We start from the raw sequence: 18,676 nt of genomic DNA, 5'->3' as shown, positions 1-18,676 counted from the left end.
TATGAGTACTTTTACTTTTGACACTATACTTAGTGCTGGTTAGGGATAATTAGGGAATATTACCAGAGTAAAAAAAGGAATAAAAAGTAATTTTGTCATGCTGACCCTTCAAGTATAAGACCACCAGACACCACCATTTACTCTGTAGCTATAAACCCTTATGAACTACACCTGAAGTCAGAACATGTGCAGAGGAAAAGGTCCATCATTTAACCATCAGTTAAAACACATTTCTCAGCAAAGCGTTCAGGACTTTCCCCTGAAAGAAGACCCATCACGCACCAGATGAGGAATTAACAGTCTTTGCCACAGGATTTAGTGTTAAGTGTTTATTATCATGTGTCAGAATGGTACAAAAGTAGGGTCTGAACATTAGGAAATCAAAGATCAGTTGTCCATTGTTACAGACGTCCCGCTTAAAAAGTCAATGTTCAGTCCACTTGGCAACAATTCACTAATAAAGGCCTTGTGATGTGTGATACAGACGGCGCTAACTGAAACAAGTCCGTCCATCCAGCTTACAGTTCATGTTCGACGATGATTGTAGTCGGGGGGGCTGGCTTTCCGTATGGCTATAATGCACACAAGTTCAGCATCAACCAACTCATGCTGCAAGAAGTAATGGATGTGAACCCCCGAAAAGAAGCAAAAACCAGCAGTTGTCAGATATCCCTGATCTACAGGCATCAGAATACAGAGATGAAGTAATCTTACACAGTAAATACAATCATGTATTTAAAGAAAAGTTTTATACATAGGTAGATATTCGATGTCGATGCAATCATGGCAGTTTCTTTTCTTCCAATAATGCAAGTTGAAATGGTACGTGAAAATGTACACACTTCAGAAATATTACAATGAATCGTTAGACTCAATGCCCACACTGGAGGGGGAGCTCACCTCCGTTTACAGTTTGATAGATTGTTAAGAGTTGTTTCTGTTCAGTATTGGGGGGGGGGGGGGCAGGAGCTGTGTCCAGAGAAAGTAAACTCAGTCTGCTGTAAAGGCCCCTGTGCTGCCCTCACACAAAGCACACTGATTAAGGCATACATAAAGTAAAAACATAAGAAGGTTTTTGATAGTTTGTAGTTGTTCAGGAGAGAAAACGCACAAATTCAACAGAAAATCATTTTTGCATTTGCACAGAAAAAGCTTTTTAATGTATAGACTGAGGTTATTTAGGTGACAATTCTGGCGTGACGCTAATTAAAGTGCTAGCATGAGAGTTTTCACGTACGCAAGGGGAATTTTATTAGTCATGAAAACTTCACCCTATGTTCCGCAAACAGCTGACTGACCTCACCTCAGCCGCTTGCTGACGCTGGCATGCAGGAAAGGGAGTGAGGCGGCAGGTTAAATGTGCTCATCTCGTGACTCAACGGGAAGTGACTTTCAAGGGCGCAGTCAGGGCTCTGGAGGTCAGAAAAAAAAGTGATTCCTGGCCAAAATATTTGGCTGACTGCAGATGTGTCACGCTGCTGACATAGACTGACCGTGATAAAGCAGAAATGGAGAGAGGCCAGAGGGAAGATTAGCAAATCCAAGGTGTGAGTGCGTTCCCAGTGACGCCCTGAGAGGTTTCTATGGCACTCTTCATCTTCAAGAGTAAAACACACGAGAACTCACTTGCGTCCCAAGTTATTGTTGATAAATTGATAACGGGGGTGGGGCTAGTTTGGCCTCTGCGTGCCAGAAAAAAAGTTTGAGAACCACTGGATGAATCCAACCAATGACCACCAGGTTGAAGCCAAACCGCACTTGACACAATAACTGACAGGCTTTGTTTGAGCGTCCTAATTTGACACTGTGTGGTGCACTGCAGGAGGGAGATTTTTAGTGTCAGCAGCACTGGCAGCTGCACTGCACCACCGCCATGAGCCGTGCTACCATATCAGATTTACTTTGGAGTGAAGTCATCCTATGATTCGTCCCTTCATCGACAGCCTGCTGCTGCACTACAGGACATACATTTTGGCATTTTAATGTGCTCGCACTTCATTTACTCGCCTATTTGCATTCAGTGTTTGACATCCAACAGGTCACTGCAGAATGCAGTGAAAAACGTGTTTTTTCTCGTAGTCGGCACCACAAAAATCAAACCGGAGCAAACACACTCCACTTAGAACAATCTTTGTTTACAAATGTTACATAAGCTGAGATCGATTAGCGCCGTCCTCGTCTTTTCCTTTTTGCTGTCACCTTCGCTTCCAACTTTAAAACTGGTTGTGAGTCAACACATTCATGTCTGAGGCTCTTCTTTCAGAGCAGGAGCACTTTACTAATGACCCCTAGAAGGGCATTTGGCTTCTCCAAGGCCCCAGTAAAACAAAATCCACAGTGAACAAAGGTGCAATTGTATTATTACAGTGAAACTTCCCTTTAAATCTCTTAAAAAGCTGAAATCAAAAAGTAACAGCTGGTAACAATAAGACCACATACCATATGACTGATATGTATAAACAAAAGACGCTAAACATTTCAACTTAAAACACACGAAAAAAACAAGTCGTGAACATGATGTTTGTGATCATTAACAGGGCATACAGCTTGTAAAAGATAAGGCCATATTAGCAACGAGATGCCTGGCTGGAGTAAACATAGCAGGGTTACTCCAAATGATGCTATTAAATCCAAGGTCTTAACAAGAAAAGTGTTTCAAGCAGACAAAGCACGTTGCTCTAATTTGGACCATGGATGTGGAAATCACATATTCGGCATACTCTCTGCAAATGAATGTTTCCCTTGTGTAGGTCGGTCAAAAGCAGCTTCCTTCACTCTGTAATTTCCTGTTTGTCCTCGTTTCGGATAAACAAAGTGCTGACAAATGTCCGGTTTTTCCCTGGAGTAAACTGCGCATGACAAATAGAAGGGCGAGCACACAAACAGCTGCGCGCTCGAGTCACCAATGCGAACGCTTTGCTTCTGGTGACTGGCTGTACCTGGCAGCCGGTTAAGACTCTCCTGTGTCACGTCTGCAGAGTTCATCCATTTGGAGGTGCCAATCACTTCATGATTCAGTCATACTGAGCATAAAAAAGTACCTTGATTCTTGATTTATTGGTCATCTAACTGCTGCATGATTAGCACTGTGCAAGCTTGCATATGTTTTGATTCAGTAAGGACAAAGAAATCAGCTGTGAGGGGGAGCGAATGTCTGTGACCCTGCAGCTTTAACACAGGGACAGCAAACACAGGGAGTACAATCTAGTCAGTGAAGCAACGTATTTTAGCCTTCAATTGAACAAAGGTCACTTAAGATCTTTGACTAAGGGTATACGTTCCCTAAGAAGCTTAAAATAAATCATTAAACAAGCAACGAATCAGTGGCTGTGTGGCATTCAGTCAAGCATTACTTGAATGTTGAACCAATCACAATACAGTTTCACATGCGCCACCATGACACCACTGTGTGGTAGCGTTAGAAAGTATCAAATGACGTCAATATAATAATTATTGACCTTTCAACAGGCCGGTCACAGTCAATCTCACGTACAACCCTGATTCCAAAAACAGCTGGGACGCTGCGTAAAATATAATACAAACAGAATTCAGCCATTTACAAACAAACTGTGTTTACTGACAACAGTTTCACAAAGTGTTCCTGAGCTCATGCAGTAACATCCTTCATCCAATCACGTGTTCACAAAGTGGTGAACCTCGCTCCATCCTCACTTGTGAATGACTGAGCCTTTCCAGGATGCCGCTTTCATACCCGATCATGATACTATCACCTGTTACCAATCAGCCTGTTTACCTTGTCTTTGTCTTGTTGTCAGTGGAGTGCAGGTCAAAAAGCATTATCAAATCATCACACTTCATTCATGTTTTACACAGCGTCCTAACTTCTCTGGAATCAGGGTTGCGCCTTAATAAGACAAACCAGTAATGTGCACGATGTTCAGTCATGCAAAATAAGGTAAATCCTGTTTCACGTATCTAAATAAGACATGATGTTCAGTGAAATAAAGAATGTCGCATTCCTCCACCACAGCTCCCCGACAGCCAAGCAAACCAACAACTGTGGGGTATTTAGACACTGTACTGTAGAGTTTGTTCCCATTTGTTTCCGCTGAATATTTGAAAGCTTCTCTTTGATGCCGTTTCGTCAGTCCTCCGAGTTAAGGCCTATGCTGTGAGATCAGCTGTGGGATGATCTGTTGATCTTCATCACAGAGTCTTTTTGTTCACATAAAAAGATGCCTCCAAGCGTGTTGAGCGTACACAGTGCCTGGAGAAAACAGCGGGACCAAACCTTCATGCCTCAACAAATTGGCTGTCAGTGGCACAGTAATTTATTTACTAACATCTGCCAGTATTCTGAGCCGCACCGCAACCGCAACCACAAACGGAACTGCAAAAAATGTCTGGAGTAAAATTTTGAGTCTCAAGGCCAAAGGACGGCCAGGCAAACGCTGCTTTGAGCATGTTGAATTTGTGCAGGTTTCACATGATCAGCAAAGAAGTGATCGTGAGCACATTTAGCTCACTGCAAGGCTGACTCGTGCAAAGTTTTTCCTGTTTTTTTTTTTTTTTGGTTCTCTGTAATAAACAGGTTTGCTTTAGCAAGGTCCTACTGCGGCATGCATATTCAACATCACCTGCTTGCATCCCTGCAGCTTTATATTCAGGATGATATTACAGAAAATCCACATTACTGCAGAACCTTTCATCACTCAGCTTGTCCATAAAATCCTTCCTTGGCGACCATGAAAATAGTGATTTCCAAAAGACATTCTTGGTGGTCTTGAAATTTGCACCACATCTGTGCTTTCGCAGGTCCTGCCAGAGAAGCCACAAGCACCAACCAAACAAGACACGACCTCTCTGAGGCTGCGTGGCCAACGCTGCTGCAAACTCCTCAACGTTGGCCTGCCTTCATAAACAAAACCACGGCTCATTTATTCCTCCAATCATCCTTCTCTGCTCTGCAGCTCTCCGCTGAGGTTTGGCTCAAGCTTGCTCCTTATCGGCCCTCCAAAGCTGCTCTTTGACCTCTGAAGGCAGCGTGTTGAACAGGTCCTCCTCCACCACCAAACCGCTCCTCTTCAGCAGCCGACACTCGCTGAGCTCCACTGGGAGACACTCAAGACGGTTCCCTCTCAGCTCCAGCTGGGTCAAACCGGTGAGTTCTCCGAAGCGTGACGGCAGCGTCTGCAGGCAGTTGTTGCCCAGATTCAGCGTTCGCAGCTTCTTGCACTTGAACAGCTCTGGGGGCAAAGTCTCGATCTGCAGTGGAGAGGATAAGAGGAAGAATAATGAGGGGTGTAAGTTAGCAGAGATCAGAACAGCTGAGCTCTTCAGTTTTTAATCCATATGCCTTGAGCCCTTTGCTCACATCTGCCTCACTGCAGTGACGAGAAAAAAAGTTTGGCTCTAGTTCCTGTTTATTTCAGGTAAAACCAAACTTTAAAAAAGCATAACACAACTCAGACAGCAAGACAAGATTAAAGGGAAATCAAAATTTGCTGTCAGACCACGTACAAATTTCATAGACTGGAATTTCATATACGCAGGAAAAATGGCTTCACAGGTGTCAACAAATCCTTTAAAACCAACAACCAGTCATGTGCCCTTATACCCTTTGTGTGCTTATGCTCCATTAACCAGGTTTGTCTAAAAACAAAATCTGAATCTACCTACATGGACACACTTACACAGCCCATTTGAATTAATAATATGTGAGCGTGTTAAGAGGATTTAGATAAGAGTGGCCTTAAAAACACAAGAGACACCAGAAGGGTCCCATTTAACGGGGCTATTTTTGGCTGCACGCAAACCTGCTGGAACCTATTTCAGAGTACAAGCAAACACAGTAAAACGGCAGTAATAGCCTTTACTGAAAACACATGATCCTCTACACATCTGAGTGAAAAATTGCGTTTTCAGGAGAATGCCGTTTTTCTAATTTCTCGCACGGCGAACAAAATGAAAGTCATACATCGCAAATTCACCCAAAGCCTAATAAAGGACTAACCCAGGCATGACTAAAACAGCAGGATTCAGCACAGCCCTAACCCTCTGCGACTGAAACAAACAACATCCTAACTGAAGCCCTTCGGACGAAGTGAGCTGGGTGGAAGAATCATGATGTGAAAAAGTGTGTTTTAACACCGTAAATGTGACTGAACTTCAAAATCCCTCATTATCTCTACCTACTGGGCCGACAGAAGGAGAGAACTCAATTGGCAGTAAAGAGTTTATTGATAATACTGCCAAAGACACAGTCGTGCAGTTATCTTTAAGGCCATAGCTGCCAACCTGTCTATGAGCATCTCAGCATTTATAAGTGCTGACCTTTGTAAATACTTTATCTGGCCTTTGAGCTTATCTTTTTCACACGTGATAAAGAAAACTAGAGGGGTGGCGACGGATCACCTTTTTTCAGAACATGGGAAATGAGACAAGCTTTCACTAAAATCAAAACGCAGTCTGGACAAATTTGAGGGAAATTTTGCCTCTCACCCTGTTTGCGGTCACAGCAAAGTACTGCAGGTTCTGGAGGAAGCCTACATCGGCGTGGATGCTGGTCAGATTGTTGTGACTCAGGTCTAAGAAGCGCAGCTTGCGACAGAAGAAAAGCTGGCTGGGGATTTTCTCGATCTTGTTCCGGTTCAGATACAGCCTCTCCAGGTTGGTGAGCGTTCCGATCTGAATGGGGATGTAGGCGATCTGGTTGTACCACAGCTTCAGGCACACGAGCCGGTGCAGGTGCTGGAAGCTGATGATCTCCTCGATTGTCTTCAGGTTGTTGTCCTTCAGGTCAATCTCCTGCAGGTTGTGCAAACTAAAGATGGAGTGTGGAATGCGCTCAAGATCGCAGCGAACGAGCTCAAGCTCCGTCAGGTTGACCATTTTCTTCAGGCTGTTGAGCACCATCAGCTTGGTGCCTTCGTTATTGATGGAGAGCTTCTGGAGGTGCACGCCCACGTCCGTCACCACCTGCGGCAGCTTGGTCAGGTTGCTTTTCAGACGCAGCACTTTGAGCCTTTTGAGCTCCCGAAGCCCATCGATGACGATGTAGCGATTGTTCTCAGCGCTCAGGTTCCCGGTCAGGTGCAGCTCACTGAGGTTCTTCAGGCTGTAGATCCACAGTGGGATCTCCTTGATGTCCGTGAACTTGATGTGAAGAGACTTCAGGTTCTCTCTCAGGAAAGCAAGAGCTGGAGCCTCGATTTTAGCTGGTGTGTGATAGAGCCACATCTCCCTCAGGTTGGAGAGCTGGGCGATGATTGGCGGGATAGTGACATCGGGGATGAGCTCCAGCTTGAGCACCTCCAGCTCAATCAGATCAAACACTGTGTCTGGGATCCCGCTGAGCATGAACAGATGCAGCTCCAGCTTCTCCTGGGAGTTCTTGGTGATGCGCTGCCTCAGCTTCTCCAGCGTCCACTCATTGTTCAGGTTCAGCTGCCTCAGCTTGTTCTCGCTCACCTCTGACAGAAACACAGCAAAGCGTTTGGAGTAGAGAGGGTCGTACTGATCTATCATGTGGAGCATGAAGGCGAAGTCGTTCTTCAGGTCGGGGATGTCGCTGTAGCTGCTCTCCTCACGGATTGATTCGAAGGAGTATCGTTTGAGGGAGCGGCTGAGCATCCAACAGAGAGTGTACATGCAGATAAGACCATAAACCACCACCAAGCTGATGTAGAAACAGGCCAGAATCTTGAAAAGAGTTGCTAATGGATGAGCACAATAGAACATGCTGTACCCTGTTAGTTTCTGAATGTTCACTGAACACACTACACTGAACCTGATGTACTGTACATAATAGGCTGTGTAGCTAATTATTAGTATAAACTTGATTACTTTGATGATGGTCTGGCGTATGTAAAGACGGTACACTATATCGCCCTCCTCTACATGGATCCTGAACTTCTTCACCTTCTCAAACAGAGCCTTGGCCTGCTCCCCTTCCTTCTTATCTAAAACCCCGGTTTCAGAGCGATCTACGATTCCCTGCTCAATCCTGGACTTTGTTCGTTGGAGCATGGGCACGCTCGCCTCAACGTCCTCGCTCACAAACGAGGCCTTCTTGTCCATCGAACCGTTCATCTTTCCCAGAGGCTTGGGGTCGCTCTCCTCCACCACGGTCTCAGACAAGGCTCTTGTTGTCCACGGGGAGTCAAAGCACTTGAGGAGGATGGAGACAAAGTGCTCCAGCTTAGAGCTTGTGCGGGGGAACTTGAACCAGAAGTTGCTGCAGGCCAGGAAGATAAGGGTGTGGAGTAGCACCAGATACGGGAAATATTTGGCAAACCAGTGCAGTTTGTTCTCGTAGCAAACAGCGTCAACATAGTTATATTGATGGCGGTCGAGGTCGTACTGAATGCCTTTGGGTTCCGGTGCATAGGCGGCGCTCACATTCGGGATGGGCATGGTCTCGCACGACTTGTTGACCACCCACTTGCAAGGCAGGCAGATCATCTTGTCCTGCGTGACCTGCAGCGTACCACCGAACACCGCAATCATCAGCATGACGATTGAGATGTAGTCGGTGAAAACGTCCCACCATGGCTTCAGGATACGGTACGCTGGCTGGGTGTCAGCAAAGTACCGGAGCTCTGTGATGGGAATCATGATGGTTTATCTGAAAAGAGAGAGAAAATGGAGAATTAGTTGGTGACATGTCAAGTCAATGAATTTTAGAAACCTTTATATGTTAGGAAAAATCTTAGCATATTACTCAACAGTGTAACTGAGTAATTTTCAAGCAAAGATGCCAAAATTTCTCTGGTTCTGGCTCTTCAAATGTAATTTGTTTTTCTATTTCTTTTTCTCTGTGATAGTAAACTGGATATCTTTGGGTTTTGGGTTGCTGGTCCAGACAAAACAAGCAATTTAAAGATTTATGCAGGTATTTTAGTCGCCCACATTGAGATGCAAATAATGATCAGGCTTGAACATTTACTGTATTAAACTATTTATCAATTATCAAAATTTCTTTTCTGATACTTTTTTAAGTATCTTATGGGCATTTCTGCTTTATTCAGTTGATAGTGACGGCTGAAGAGAGACATGGGGGAGAGAAAGACATGCAGCAAAGGGCCCAGGCTGGAAGTGAACCTGGGCTGTGGCGTTAAGGACTAAGCCGTCATACATGGTTGCGCTTCAACGGGTGATGATGGATGAATCGACACACAAAACCCTCATACATCACCAGCCTCTTTAAGTAAAGAGCAATGTTGCAAGACTACATTTCCAAAGGGATCAAAATAAGTTCAAATGTTTGTAGTATGGTGTAATTACCTCTAAACTTGGACCAAGTACAGATGGACACCATATTAATATCACCACTTCATGTCAAAGCAGAAAGACAGTCCCCCTTCTGGTATTTTTACATCCCATCCAGTGGAGTTAGCAGAAGCCTAGTTTAACTTAGCCGTGACAGAAATGACAGAATCACAAGCAGACCTTTCGAGCTCAGGCAAGTCAATAAATCCTATACAAATCCACTTCAACTACCACACGTACAGCCCAGTCAGCATGTTTAAGGCCAAGTGTGGAGGCTACCAGACTGGGAGCACACAAAGAGTCACAGTCATTATATTTGCTGGATATTTACTGTGCATCAGGGATATCCTGAGCATCCTGGCAGAGCAAGCCAGAGGCAAAATAACCACAGACCCTGACAAAGCACATACACTCACACAAGTCATTGTTTCTTCACCTCAAAATAAATCCATGAACACGAACCACTGGATTTTTTCTGATGAGCTTTGTCAAATGTTTTCACTTCTTAAATCACACAGAACGAACGAGTGGGAGCACAGACGTAAAGTCAAGATCAACAACTTGAACTTTGACTTGAAAAGACTCTCTGCAAGATGGAAGCGATACCGAGCGAGATCAGGCTGCTGACCACGTAACGACTAAAGCCCCAAACCAAAGAGCGTCTCCCAGGCGTCCATTTATGCTTCAGTGCATGTGTCAAATCACGACTAGGCTATTTCCTCACACAGTAAATGAGATTAATGCAATAAATACAGCAATTCAAGCAGTTTTTCTCATATTCAAGTCACTTCAAAACATGACCATAGACTAAGCTGTTAGATGGAATAAATTAAATCATTATCACTCCTGCTTCTTATTTCAACACAGAGATGGGAGGAGTTGATTTAAAAAAAAGATCCCTGTCCCCCTGACTTACAGGAAAAGGATGAAAGAGGATAGCTGGTCAAGTGGGCACAAAAAAAGCCTTGTTTGATCCAGTTCAAACCAGAATGGCAGTACAGTCGCTGTGGGCCTGCTGCTTTACGCCTGCCAAAACATCTCTAAATGTGATATTTCCCTTGGCATTAAACGCAATACGATTTCCACTCCGCCTTATGGCAACAGATCAATCACACATCCAAACCCACAGCAGAACATTAAACATGTTTGGGCTGACAGTGAAGAATTAGGGGTGTTCCCTAATTCAAACTGTTGATAAAGGCCCACGTGACGGCACTGATAAGACCAAGTAAACTGTAATAACAAAGATTTGTGTGGTATCTCTAAACAAAAAGCTTCAAGCGTTTGGAGAGCTTCACTCCAGATCCAGTAAGCTTGCAGCGTGACATAATCACGGTCACTGACATCTTTAGTTTAAAAGAACATCCAAGATTTGTTTCACATCATCCTCCCACAGGAAAATAAACAATAGCCTGTGAGCACCTTATCTTGTCTGTGCATCGTACAATCCCACTTCCCAAAACAAGCCTCCGGAATTTAAACTAAGGTCTTCTCCTGTGAGTAACCGAAGCCATCTGACCCCTCTCACCTGCCACCGTAAACAGGACCAGAGGAATATGATGCTCTAATCAAAACTAGATGAAAAAAGGTCAAGATGATATGGCGACTCTGCTCTGCTCGGCTTCCTGTTTGCAGCCTCGCCCCGGTCCATTTCTCCTGAGTTTGTTCCCTGAACAGAGCTGCTTTTGTGTCGCAGCCTGTGTTAGTGAGCCTCTGACACACGGGCTGAGAGAGCTGCAGGTGTACCTGGCCGCTGTGAGAGCCAGTACATTACAGAGCCAGCTATAATTTCCCTCAAGGACACCAATGTCTCTCGACTGCAGCTACAGTCAAACAGAACAATAGAGAAAAAAAATGCCAGCTGATACGTCTCTTTGCAGTTTAAACTGAATCTCCCTCTGAACGTTCACAGTGATTAATCACTCATAATTGACAGCCAACGCTGACAAACTGAATTTAAAAATGATAAAATAAATCAACCACAGGCTAACTGCACCCCCAGGCTGTGAATCTGACAACCAGCTGAGACCTCCCTGTGCCAAGTCAGCGATTTTTCTTCATGTGCACGTCGGTTTCCTTTGGGCTTTATGACACGCAGGTGAGGTAGATTTAAAACTCAAGTTTAGCCAAGCTAGCGTCATGGCTCTAAGGATGACAATATGGGTCCACCACGTTAATACACATTGACAAACCACCAGCGAAACAAATTACACTCCCATCAGCTACCGTTGGGCTTCGTGTTTGGTGCTAATTAGCAAATGTTAGCATGCTAACACACTAAACTAAGCTGGCATTTAGCTTAAGCTGCCAGTATGCTTCCTCAGAACCTCTCGTTGGATAGACGATAGCATCGGAAAACCCTCCACCCAACACCTTTCTGACGTCGGGAATGGGGGGGCTGTGTCCGACCATTTCTTTCAACTTTATAAAACCAACGACACACACACCTACTTCCCACACTGAGTAGCTGTGTGGTGAGATGAGTCATGATTTGAACGTCTACAGTATTTCTAGCTCTCTTTATTCATGCTTACATTATTAATCCCAACCGAGTGCAACACTATGAACATCTTCCAGGAGAGATTGTGCGTTATCCCCATATTTAGTTGATACTGCGTCTCCACAACGCTTGGCTTTTCAGTCTGGCTTTGAGTGTGGCTGATTGGAACAAGTATAAATACTTGTGATTTAAGACAAGTTTGGACAACATGTTGTACCACCTGCTTCTTCTCAAGTACTACCCCACCCTAAGTCTGTGTTTGTTAGACTGGCAACCTGTCCAGGGTGCACATCACCTCTCGCCAAACCCGTGTCTGAAGGAATTTTCTATCACAGGCCTTCTGCACAGTTAGGAGTCCAAAGGTCTCAAGGTTGGACAACAAAGACACCGCAGACAGACATGTTAACATAATATTTAGAGACCATTCTAGCAGATAGGTAACTTCTCCACGTTCTTACTATGGAGGTAGCCAAGGTTTTATAGATAAACTGTAGAGACACAGACCAGATCAATTCAAGGAGGATTGCTCAAGTTCACATTTTAATCAGGAATTAGGTCAAAGTGTCCTCAGTTAGACGGTTGGATGTCAGGGCATACTTAGGTACAGTATTGAGTATCCAATAGAGTACCACAAATGTAGAAGGTAGGTAAAGAATATCCGTAATAGGGAATAGTTCAAGGAGTAGAAAGGAAAAACATCCGGGGTATTAATACACCCCATTAGAAGGGACATCTTCAGGATTTGGCGTGGCACTACCTTGGTTCACTTGTGGACATTGTGTTGCTCATCAACTTCTCTTTGATGCATCAAGCCTGCAATAAATACTTCAGCATAAGACATCTGAAGTCTCCTGGTAAACTCCTTCCTTCAGTTCACAAGAATTTCCACCACACCATGCTGGGATAGGCTCCAGACCCCTTGCTGAAGAGGATAAGTGGTTTAGAAAATAGATGGATGGAAAGACGGACGAATGCCAGCATTACCATCGCTAACAGTTGGCATGAACTTTTATTACATTCCATTAGATTGATATATGCTTTTTGTGTTTGGTATATCTCTAAATATTCTCCCTGAAATAACTTCCCATCTACAGGCATGAAAACACCCACAGGACCTTCAAAGTCCTACAAACAGAGAGCCTCACACCTTTACTGACTTTTTCCCTGTCCTGATAGAGCAACCCATGATACAGCATGGATGGGTAATCAATACGGGATGGCACATTTGATGGTTCTTTCACCAGTTTTAGTTGTCAGAACCATCAAATCCAGATCCCAGTGTTGTGGTTGTTGCTTAACCCATACTGGACTGGATGTAAGCGATTCAACCAGTGTCAGACCAGTTTAAGACCATCTCCCAGTGACAGTGAGGGTACACAACAGAGGTAACACACTTGATTAACACAAAAATAAAAATCCAACTATTTCACTGCTTCATCACCAATCATGAAGATTTACCATTTTTATATCATCATAAATTGCATCTTTGCATTCGGACTGCTGGCTGGACAAGTCATTTGAAGACTTTACATTGGGTTTTAAGAACCAATAATTGGCATTTTCACTAGTTTCTGACATTCTGTAGCATGACGTTGACGAAGAAACTATTTTGGGCCAGTACCTTGATGAGGTCATTACTGGCCTCTGTACAGATCTGGTGAATGAAAGCATCCCAAAAAGTCTGTTATGGATTTGGGTCTCTGCATAAATAACATTTGCACTAGTGGTCGACTAGTATGGGTTTTTCCATGAAAAATGTCAATATTTAGAGGGGACGGCGGCCGATACATAGTGCCAATATCATGTTTTTTGCATCTGATAAATACAACAATTTAATAATAACAAATGAGACACAGCTGCTGAACTTCACTTAATATTTATTTACCACTAATATATTATTGACTTGAACACATAAAATATTTAAAAATAAAAACTGTGGATTGTCCATTGCCTCAGCCAAGTGAGTGCTGGCCTCAGCCAATGGCAATTATCTTAAAATGCCACATATTGGACGATTGTCACGACTTCCCACGAATAAGATGTATTAGATGAACGTGCAGCATCATTCAGATTTTTTTTTTTTCATTTGCCTGTTGCTGTGTTAGCTAAATCCTGACTAGGTGTATTTTATAAACGTTGCGCTGTAGGTAGCAAGGGTTCAGGATGATAAGGATCACAGCTGATAAGGAGATAACAAACAGCCACAGATTCTTCCAAAGCATGAGATTTCTTCCTGTTCCTCCAAACAGTTTCACAAACAGAGAGATCACAGCTTCTGTTCTCAACCCATCTGCCCAGCCCTGGCAAAGGCAGACTTACGACATGAAAACATGGAGCAGACAGGGCAGTGATTTCAGCCTTAACCAGGTCTAACTGGTTCTGGCTCACAAAAAGCTACTTTCCTTTTCATAAAGTCACTAGCGCGGTCACTCTCTCACACAGACACATGTTCACAATGCACATTCAAGACAAGGCCCACTCAAAGCCACTTTGTTAAAGCATGTTGATCATATAATTTGACTAACGTGACTTGTTTAGGCAATATTGGAGGGGCAGATTTGCCCCTTATCAGACAGGACACAATAATGCCATAAAAGATCTTCCAAAGACATAATAAACATACCACACCAACCATATAAGCTCTTATGTGCATGTTAAAGCGACACTGGATGTTCAGAATTACTGCAATATTCATGTCACAATGAAGGCAACGTGAGGGAAGATTAATTCACAATAAACTCAAAAACACAGCAATTCACAATGGAAATGCTACATAGAAAACAACAGAGCTGTTGTTTTTCGGGACCTACAGATTGAGCCATAAATCATAGTTTATAATAAAAACTCATTGTTTTTCTCAGTGTTTTATCGGAAATATCATAATACCGGAGTAGCGTTACCCTGCTGGCCTTCAACTGTGGACGGAGCGTCACTGATGTGATCGATGATATTTCATTAGCAACTAATCTGAGATTAATAATGTACTCTGATAAAATATCGTGTAACCGAATCCGGAGAGCGACCTTTCATTCGGCGGGCTCCTCCTCGACAAAAGTCAGCCGAGTGGCGACGGGCAGACGATGTCTCATGCCGATGCCCGGTGAGGAAACTGCGGCAGTGAAATGCCTCTGACCCGCGCTGCTAGCTCGTCACACACGTAAGAAAAGACCCACCTGTTTTATTAAAGATGGTGTCTCTCGCCACCTCCGCACACGGGTGACACATTTCTCAAACGTTTCTCAGCAGCTGCAGCTGGTCGGACACCGGGCCGGAGCCGTGCACGACGGCCACGGACGGAAAAACCAGTCGAATGCACGAGCCGAGCGGATTCGTCGGCTCTCGCGACGCCACTGCACGAGACTGGCGGAAGCACCGACACTCAGCGGCTATCAAGATAAAAGCACGACATGATAAACTGCCACACAAAATAATAATAAGAAATCTATTATAAATTATCTAAAATAGATATCTGGAAGGGACCCTCACCTCACTCACCTGTTATGTTTCTGTGATGTAAATTTAGGAGGGATAGTGGTTTAGGCACAGATTTTTGTAGAATTGCTTAATTATTATGGGCAAATAATATATTCATAAATTGTTTGTATCAGTGATATTAGACCTGTCTGTGTTGGCGATATCATGGAGTGGCTCAAGTCAAAGAGCCAGGGCAAGGACTTTATTCCAGATATCACTGTGGGTTATATTTTCAATCTGTGTGTTTGTACTTCTAAACAGCATGAGGACATTTTTGGAAAGAGGACATTTTTGGCTGGTCCTCACAATTTCAAGGGGCTGTTTGACGGTTAAGACTTGGTTTTAAGGGTTAGGTTAGAATTTGGTTTAGGTTTGAGGTAAGCATTTAGTTGTGATGGTTAAGGTGAGGCTGAAGGACCAAGGAATGTATTATGTCAATGAGGGTCCTCACAAGGACACAAGTACAATTATTTTAGTGTGTCTTTGTGTGACCATGTATTAAATCTCTATATATCTATATACACACAGATATATATAACAGCAAGTAAGAACTATTAGTTGTAAAGAAATATTGTAACATAAAAATTAACTCAAGTACTCATAACAGTCAATATGATCAGACAACATTATTATTAACCTGAGCACAAGAGACAATACTGTCTTTGTGGCCAACTACTTGACATTAAACACATTAAATTTGTTATATTGACATGACCATAATTAAAGACAGAATGTCATGTGCAAGGTTCACAATGTTTAAGTATTATAAATCAGAATGTAAATAAACACAGTTGTTGTTGTTGTTGTTGTTGTTGTTGTTGTTGTTGTTGTTGTTATGTTTAACAAACTGAGACTCAAACTGTCTGTTATCACCACTAGATATAATCTGAAATCACTGTATATATTATGGAGATAACTGAGGAGACTCTGTAGTGAAATTTAGCCCAACTTTAACTCCCCAACTACGCACAAAACATTTCAAAGCATTGTCTTCCACATGACCAAAAGCAAATGTGCTCGACTTAACTTCAAATCTCATACACACTTCTGAACTGATGCATTTTAAAGGCCTCTGATCAAACTTTCAGAGAGGGCTGTTCCTAATGAATAATAAATGCTGGCTTAAAATAAGGCCTTATGAATAAGGAATGAATGCTTCCTGTAAAAATTAATTGTGCAGAATATCAGATGGCGTGTAGTGTGATATTAATCCAGCAGCACATGGGGATCATGTGCTTTAAGGCAGACAGCCCCACTTTATTTTGTCCTGATATATCATGAGTGATACATGTAAGCCTTATGCTGGCGTCCCTTTTTTGATCAAGTTGTAACGATTAGTTTACAATCAGTAACAAAGCAATACACAAAAACTGCATGTGGACTCACCGCTGAAGCAATGCCAGCACTGGGAAGGCTCCCAATTTCAGACTGACAGCAGTTTCTGCTAAACAAGTTCCCGCCACCTCTCTGAGCAGGATTAAGCAACACACCCTTCAGTCACCACCAGTTCACTAAATTTATCATTTTTGCCGATCGTCCCCCTCAACCTACACTTTGTATTCCTCCCGTCTGGTTACTGTTACAGGTCAGTGGCACAAAAGAAAGTTGAGTTCAGCAGGAGTTTTGTCCCTCTGCCATAACAGAACTTAATAGAACATACAGACTGCAATGTGCCTGAGTTTCTGTGTTTATGCATGTAAAGTTTGAGAATGTGCTGGCAGTGGGTGGCTTTGTATTAGTCCAGTTTGGTGTATTCTGTCCAGTTTGATGTATTTGTGTATTATTGAGGCTGTACAGAAGGTGAAGACTATTTTCCTTCCAAAAGGACGAATAAATCTAAATCTAATCTTGTCATCCAGCTCAGCTGTTCTCTCATGCAGCTGCCTTGGCCTTAACCAATTGGGACAAATGCAATAATAGCATTTTTGTAAATGCACAATCTACCTGCACTTCTCTTCCTTCTAACAAAACTGGCAAACAGTGAGGTGATGATAACAGTAGAATAATAATATACTGCAGGATGCTGGTCCTGGTTTGGGTCGCACCATCCCAGACAGAGTTATCTGAGAGGCAATATCGGTGTCTTTATGTCACCCCCTGGTGGTTGTGTTTCGTCCTTGAATATAACACTACACCATCTTTACTGGCGAAAATAAACTCCAAGAACTATTACATTATTCTTTCGCAAGACTGCATTCACACGCACAGACCAGGGGCAGGCAGAAATACTTTGCCTCTGTGTGAGTTTTACTTCATTAATTTACATACGTATAATCAGTAAAATAAACTGAAAGCCTTAAAATTAAAAGTACCTGCCTAGTTACACTCTTTTGTTTGTTTGAAATTATGGTAGTTTTATACAAATAATTTGCCATTACCCCGCCGTAGTGTCCTGCCAATGCTGATCCCGTTGTATTTGTACAATTTGTTAATAAAGATTATTTTTTGAAATGACCCATCGATGTGATGTCATCATGCCGCGACAAACCACACGCTGATGAAATCGTTAGCAATGTTTACGTCCTTAAATACATAAATGTCACGCGTCATGTTAGTTTTACGCCAAAGTTTTGTTACTTTACGTTCACCGGATTCCTCGAGGACGATGCTGACTGCCCGCCGGTTGTTTCGGTGTTTTTATCACGGTCGTTCAACGCTGTCCGGACTCCCTACGGCGGTTTCTTGTCGTCCTCCAGGACCACCGACGACCACAGCCAAGACGGGGCTTCTCTCCCCACAGGACCGGCGTACTGTTCATGCGTTGTTACCTGCCGACAGGTGTGAAGCTCACCTTTGTAGTTGCAGAGGATTTTCAACTTCACCGAGTATCAGAAGTGACGCTGTAGGAAAGGTCCACTCAACACATTATCAGCTCGTTTACACGTGCAAGGTACCAGCAGCAGCTAGCAGTGTTGAGACATTGCTTTGCTTCATTCAGTAAACATTTTTGGTGTGTTTTCCTTTTTTTGTGTTGTGACATGTGTCCGAGTCCTAAAGTGCTATACCTGACATGTAGGCTCTATCATTTGTGCAGGTTTGCTCTACCAGGTCCATGCAGAAGATATCCAAGCAGGCTTATCACAAAGGTGTTGTGATAGTGACATGTCCAGGATGTAAGAATCACCACATCATCGCTGATAACCTCAGCTGGTTCTCTGACCTGGAAGGCAAGAGGTTGGTGGTGCTTTTGACCTCCATCCATCCATCCAGCCATCCATCCATTTTCTATGCCGCTTATCCCTTTCGGGGTCGCGGGGGGCCGGAGCCTATCTCGGCTGTCAACGGGCACATACACACACCATTCACACTCACACTCACACCTAGGGGCAATATTAGAGTCAGTAATTTCTGATATGAATTAAAAAATGGCGGCACGGTGGAGCAGCAGGTAGTGCACGAGCCTCACAGCAAGAAGGTCACCAGTTCGATCCCCGGGTTTGGCGGGGCCTTTCTGTGTTGCGGGGGGGCTGG

The 18,676-nt window shown here is 43.5% G+C and overlaps 1 protein-coding gene across 3 annotated transcripts; it reads right to left on the bottom strand.

Annotated features, from left to right (window-relative positions):
* Positions 1-322: 322 nt before the first annotated feature.
* lrrc8aa (leucine rich repeat containing 8 VRAC subunit Aa) lies at positions 323-15,083 on the bottom strand. 3 transcript variants are annotated; one of them, XM_070988285.1, is made up of 4 exons: positions 14,905-15,070; positions 12,489-12,653; positions 6,463-8,587; positions 323-5,226 (listed from the first exon to the last, which is right to left on the bottom strand). In XM_070988285.1, exons 3-4 carry the CDS (start codon positions 8,575-8,577, stop codon positions 4,951-4,953), a joined length of 2,391 nt encoding a protein of 796 aa, XP_070844386.1. In that variant the 5' UTR covers positions 8,578-8,587; positions 12,489-12,653; positions 14,905-15,070; the 3' UTR covers positions 323-4,950. The 3 variants fall into 3 exon arrangements, with proteins under 3 accessions (XP_070844386.1, XP_070844385.1, XP_070844387.1); XM_070988284.1 differs by lacking the exon at positions 12,489-12,653 and having other exon boundaries at positions 14,905-15,083; XM_070988286.1 differs by lacking the exons at positions 12,489-12,653; positions 14,905-15,070 and adding an exon at positions 14,755-14,889.
* Positions 15,084-18,676: the final 3,593 nt, after the last annotated feature.

Source organism: Chaetodon trifascialis, chromosome 20 (genome assembly GCF_039877785.1).
Source record: "Chaetodon trifascialis isolate fChaTrf1 chromosome 20, fChaTrf1.hap1, whole genome shotgun sequence".
Taxonomy (NCBI): domain Eukaryota; kingdom Metazoa; phylum Chordata; class Actinopteri; order Chaetodontiformes; family Chaetodontidae; genus Chaetodon; species Chaetodon trifascialis.
The sequence above is the reverse complement of the archived record's forward strand: the minus strand, read 5'-3'. Positions and strand labels throughout refer to the sequence as shown.